Raw genomic sequence first — 6,000 nt, 5'->3', positions numbered from 1 at the left:
ACTTTGCAAAAAACACCTCTGTTTTCTTTAAAAAAATGTGATGTGTCCACGTTGCGTTTTGGGGCATTTCCTGTTGCGGGCGCTAGGCCTACCCACACAAGTGAGGTATCATTTTCTATCGGGAGACTTGGGGGAATGCTGGGTGGAAGGAAATTTGTGGCTCCTCTCAGATTCCAGAACTTTCTGTCACCGAAATGTGAGGAAAATGTGTTTTTTTAGCCAAATTTTGAGGTTTGTAAAGGATTCTGGGTAACAGAACCTGGTCAGAGCCCCACAAGTCACCCCATCTTGGATTCCCCTAGGTCTCTAGTTTTAAAAAAATGCACAGGTTTGGTAGGTTTCCCTAGGTGCCGGCTGAGTTAGGGGCCAAAATCTACAGATAGGCACTTTGCAAAAAACACCTCTGTTTTCTTTCAAAAAATGTGATGTGTCCACGTTGCATTTTGGGGCATTTCCTGTTGCGGGCGCTAGGCCTACCCACACAAGTGAGGTATCATTTTTATCGGGAGACTTGGGGGAACGCTGGGTGGAAGGAAATTTGTGGCTCCTCTCAGATTCCAGAACTTTCTGTCACCGAAATGTGAGGAAAATGTGTTTTTTTAGCCAAATTTTGAGGTTTGTAAAGGATTCTGGGTAACAGAACCTGGTCAGAGCCCCACAAGTCACCCCATCTTGGATTCCCCTAGGTCTCTAGTTTAAAAAAATGCACAGGTTTGGTAGGTTTCCCTATGTGCCGGCTGAGTTAGGGGCCAAAATCTACAGATAGGCACTTTGCAAAAAACACCTCTGTTTTCTTTAAAAAAATGTGATGTGTCCACGTTGCGTTTTGGGGCATTTCCTGTTGCGGGCGATAGGGCTACCCACACAAGTGAGGTATCATTTTTATCGGGAGACTTGGGGGAACGCTGGGTGGAAGGAAATTTGTGGCTCCTCTCAGATTCCAGAACTTTCTGTCACCGAAATGTGAGGAAAATGTGTTTTTTTAGCCACATTTTGAGGTTTGCAAATGATTCTGGGTAACAGAACCTGGTCAGAGCCCCACAAGTCACCCCATCTTGGATTCCCCTAGGTCTCTAGTTTTCAAAAATGCACAGGTTTGGTAGGTTTCCCTAGGTGCCGGCTGAGCTAGAGGCCAAAATCTACAGATAGGCACTTTGCAAAAAACACCTCTGTTTTCTTTCAAAAAATGTGAAGTGTCCACGTTGTGTTTTGGGGCATTTCCTGTTGCGGGCGCTAGGCCAACCCACACAAGTGAGGTATCATTTTTATCGGGAGACTTGGGGGAACGCTGGGTGGAAGGAAATTTGTGGCTCCTCTCAGATTCCAGAACTTTCTGTCACCGAAATGTGAGGAAAATGTGTTTTTTTAGCCAACTTTTGAGGTTTGCAAAGGATTCTGGGTAACAGAACCTGGTCAGAGCCCCACAAGTCACCCCATCTTGGATTCCCCTAGGTCTCTAGTTTTAAAAAATGCACAGGTTTGGTAGGTTTCCCTAGGTGCCGGCTGAGTTAGAGGCCAAAATCTACAGGTAGGCACTTTGCAAAAACACCTCTGTTTTCTTTAAAAAAATTTGATGTGTCCACGTTGCGTTTTTGGGCATTTCCTGTTGCGGGCGCTAGGCCTACCCACACAAGTGAGGTATAATTTTTATCGGGAGACTTGGTGGAACGCTGGGTGGAAGGAAATTTGTGGCTTCTCTCTGATTCCAGAACTTTCTGTCACCAAAATGTGAGGAAAATGTGTTTTTTTAAGCCAAATTTTGAGGTTTGCAAAGGATTCTGGGTAACAGAACCTTATTCAGAGCCCCACAAGTCACCCCATCTTGGATTCCCCTAGGTCTCTAGTTATCAAAAATGCACAGGTTTGGTAGGTTTCCCAAGGTGCCGGCTGAGCTAGGGGCCAAAATCTACAGGTAGACACTTGGCAAAAAACACCTCTGTTTTCTTTCAAAAAATGGGATGTGTACACGTTGTGTTTTGGGGCATTTCCTGTCGCGGGCGCTAGGCCTACCCACACAAGTGAGGTATCATTTGTATCGGGAGACTTTGGGGAACATAGAATAGCAAAACAAGTGTTATTGCCTCTTGTCTTTCTCTACATTTTTTCCTTCCAAATATAAGAGTGTGTAAAAAAGACGTCTATTTGAGAAATGCCCTGTAATTCACATGCTAGTATGGGCACCCCGGAATTCAGAGATGTGCAAATATCCACTGCTCCTCAACACCTTATCTTGTGCCCATTTTGGAAATACAAAGGTTTTCTTGATAGCTATTTTTTACACTTTATACATCAGCAAATTAATTGCTGTATACCCGGTATAGAATGAAAACCCACTGCAGGGTGCAGGTCATTTATTGGCTCTGGGTACCTAGAGTTCTTGATGAACCTACAAGCCCTATATATCTCCACAACCAGAAGAGTCCAGCAGACGTAACGGTATATTGCTTTAAAAAATCTGACATTGCAGGGAAAAGTTACAGAGTAAAACGTAGAGAAAAATTGCGGATTTTTTCACCTCAATTTCAATTTTTTTTTTTCCAGTTGTTATTTTCTGTAGGAAACCCTTGTAGGATCTACACAAATTACCCCTTGCTGAATTCAGAATTTTTTCTACTTTTCAGAAATGTTGCGGCTTCTGGGATCCAGCATTGGTTTCATGCCCATTTCTGTCACTGACTGGAAGGAGGCTGAAAGCACAAAAAAATCGTAAAAATGGGGTATGTCCCAGTAAAATGCCAAAATTGTGTTGAAAAATTGGGTTTTCTGATTCAAGTCTGCCTGTTCCTGAAAGCTGGGAAGCTGGTGATTTTAGCACTGCAAACCCTTTGTTGATGCCATTTTCAGGGAAAAAAACACAAGCCTTCTTCTGCAGCCCCTTTTCCCCATTTTTTTGAAAAAAAGAAATTTTCACTGTATTTTGGCTAATTTATTGGCATCCTTCTGGGGAACCCACAAAGTCTAGGTACCTCTAGAATCCCTAGGGTGTTGGGGAAAAAAGGACGTAAATTTGGCGTGGGTAGCTTATGGGAACAAAAAGTTATGAAGGCCTAAGCGCGAACTGCCCCAAAAAGCCCCCCAAAAAAAGGCTGGCACAGGAGGGGGGAAAATGCCTGGCAGCGAAGGGGTTAAGTTCCAGTTTCAGCACCGTGGCCGCCAGTAATAAGGTATCTTTTTGACGGCCATCTTGAAAAGGTAGACCAACCAATTCAGAGAGCCCCTAACAACAAGGACGACCTAGACTCATTGAAAGCAGTGTGTTTCTCTCATTTGTAAATACATTTTTTTACCCAAACTAGGAAAAATTATAAACAAATTCGAAATAAATCGCGTTTTGTGTGAGATAACGAGCCTGTTCTAAAGCCACCCCGACAAATTAAAAAACGTTTGCTTGCAATAACAGTAATATTACTCTAAATGCGGCTTTATTGAATTAATTGACACAGCAATAGTGCTCCCGAAGAGAAAACGTAAGGAGTTTAGTTTTGACAACACAACCTGAACCAACTGCCATCTTTAAACGGGTTTGCAGTTGTTGGCTGCTGTAGCCGCCTCAACGAAACGACTGGTTTAAGAATTCGTGACTTGACGTCATTGCTCAGCGACGGCGCGCAGGTTTTCTTCAAGCGTCGGAAAGCTGCATTTTGGTTTTCTACACGTGCGCAGGTCTCTCCAGTAACTACCGAGACGGAAGCTAAATTGTCATCATGCCCTCAGCGTTGGACCGTGTAGTGTAAGTGCTATGTGCTCTGCTCACTGACATGGTCCGGGAGGGAAGGCTGCTGTTATTGCGATTACATACCTTGTGTTTTTGAGTGCAATGTTTGCTTTGGGCAGCAACGTGTCACAACTCATGTTTTCTGGGAGGAGCACTGTTTGTAAGGTTCATGCATCATAATTTTAAGGAGTAACCTAGAACTTTAAATGTGTCTGATTCTGGTATGTGTACCCGAATCAGTCCTCATGTATTCTTTCCATTCGGATACTTGCCGTTTGTTTGCTCACAAATGCATTACTACAAATTCCCAACTTAAACGAAAACCTCAAGAATGGATGAATTACTTAATTCGGAGATGGAAAATGTTGGTGTGTGGTAATACTCCTTATTTCAGAAAGCGTTTTTTTTTTTTTTTTGGCGAATATTTTTCTACATCAGTTGGATGCCTTTTCTATTATTCTTGCCCCACCCCCCCCCCCCGAACATTTACGTTTTACTTAATACATGTGTCGCGAAAATTAAAGTTGTGTAAGAAGTGTTTACTTCTAATGTTGGCACCCTCGAGTAAGTTGTTTTTGTTTGTTTCACTGTGTGATCTCTTGGAACCCTATTCCCTGCCTGGGGCCTCTTCCTCCCACCCCCCTCAGGTGCTAGGACTTTTTTTTTTTTGCCTATTTGGGGAGGTTTGCACTTAGGCATTCACAACTTTTTGTCACGTAAGCTACCCACGCCAAATTTGTCTTTTTTTTTTTTTTTTTTTTAATGTTCCCAACATCCTAGGAATTCTGTAGGTACCCATAGCTTGTGGGCTCCCCTTGAGGAGACCAAGAAATTAGCCAAAATACAGCAAAAAGTAAAAAAAAAAAGGTGGGGGGGCGAAAGGGCTGCAGAAAAAGGCTTGTGTCCTCTCCTCCCCCACCCCCCCCCTCCGCATCAACAGAGGGTTTGCGGTGCTAAAATCACCATCTTCCCAGCTTTCAGGAACAGGCAGTCTTGAATCAGAAAACCACATTTTTCAACACTATTTTGGCGTTTTACTGGGACATACCTCATTTTTACTATTTTTGTGTGCTTTTATCCTCCTTCCAGTTAGTGACAGAAACGAATGTGAAACCAATGCTGGATCCCGGAAAGCTAAACATTTCTGAAAAGTAGACAAAATTCAGAATTCAGCGAGGGGTCATTCTTGTAGATCCTACAAGGTTTTCCTACAGAAAATAACAGCTGATATAAAAAAAAAATATATATTGAAATTGAGGTGAAAAAACCCAGCCATTTTTCTCCACGTTTTACTCTAACTTTTAACTGCGATGTCAAATTTTCAAACGGAATATACCATTACGTCAGCTTGACTCTTCTGGTTGCAGCGATATATAGGGCTTGTAGGTTCATCAAGAACGCTAGGTACCCAGAGCCAATAAAGGATCTGCACCTGGCAGTGGGTTTTCATTGTATACAGCAATTCATTTGGTGAAATGTAAAGAGTGAAAAATAGGTATCAAGGAATCCTTGGTATTTCCTAAATGGGCACAAGATAAGGTGTTGAGTAGCAGTGGTTATCTGCACATCCCTGAATTTCAGGGTCCCCATACTACCATGTGAATTACAGGGCATTTCTCAAATAGGCATATTTGTTACACACTGCCTTACATTTGTTAGGAAACAATGTAGAGAAAGAGAAGGGGGAAGAACTTTTGTTCTGCTATTCTGTGTTCCCCCAAGTCTCCCGATAAAAATGGTACATGACTTGTGTAGGTAAGCCTAATGCCCGCTACAGGAAAAACATGGACACATCCCATTTTTACATTGAAATCTAGCGTGTTTTTTGGAAAGTGCCTAGCTGTGGATTTTGGCCTCTAGCTCAGCCGGTACCTAGGGAAACCTGGCAACCTATACATTTTTGAATACTAAACACCTAGGAGAATTCAGAATGGGGTGATTTGTGGGGCTCCCACCAGGTTCTGTTAGCCAGAATCCTTAGCAAACCTAAAAACTTGGCAAAAATCTTCCTCACATTTCAGTGCTGCAAAGTTCTGTAATCTGAGGGGAGCCACAAACCTCCATCTACCAGTGCCCTGTAAAGGAAATGCCCCAAAACATAATGTGGATACATGAAAATTATCAAATGCAAAACTAAATGTTTTTGCAGGGGGCACCTGTGTTTTTGGTCCTGGGCTCAGCAGCCATCTAGGTAAACCTACCAAACCCAAAAAGTTCTGAAACCTAGACTCCCGAGCGAGTCCACGGAGGTGTGATTTGCGTGGATCTCCCAGTGTGTTTTTTTT

General features: G+C 42.9%; 1 protein-coding gene across 1 annotated transcript in view; it reads left to right on the top strand.

Moving 5' to 3' along the window:
* The first annotated feature begins 3,587 nt into the window (after positions 1–3,587).
* RPF2 (ribosome production factor 2 homolog) overlaps positions 3,588–6,000 on the top strand; it is an 84,276-nt gene continuing 81,863 nt past the window's right edge. Inside the window, exon 1 of the mRNA XM_069234605.1 lies at positions 3,588–3,730. Coding sequence (XP_069090706.1) covers positions 3,705–3,730 — 26 coding nt within the window. The 5' untranslated portion in view covers positions 3,588–3,704. The remainder of the gene's footprint in view (positions 3,731–6,000) is intronic.

Source organism: Pleurodeles waltl, chromosome 5 (assembly GCF_031143425.1).
Source record: "Pleurodeles waltl isolate 20211129_DDA chromosome 5, aPleWal1.hap1.20221129, whole genome shotgun sequence".
NCBI lineage: Eukaryota > Metazoa > Chordata > Amphibia > Caudata > Salamandridae > Pleurodeles > Pleurodeles waltl.
The sequence above is the reverse complement of the archived record's forward strand: the minus strand, read 5'-3'. Positions and strand labels throughout refer to the sequence as shown.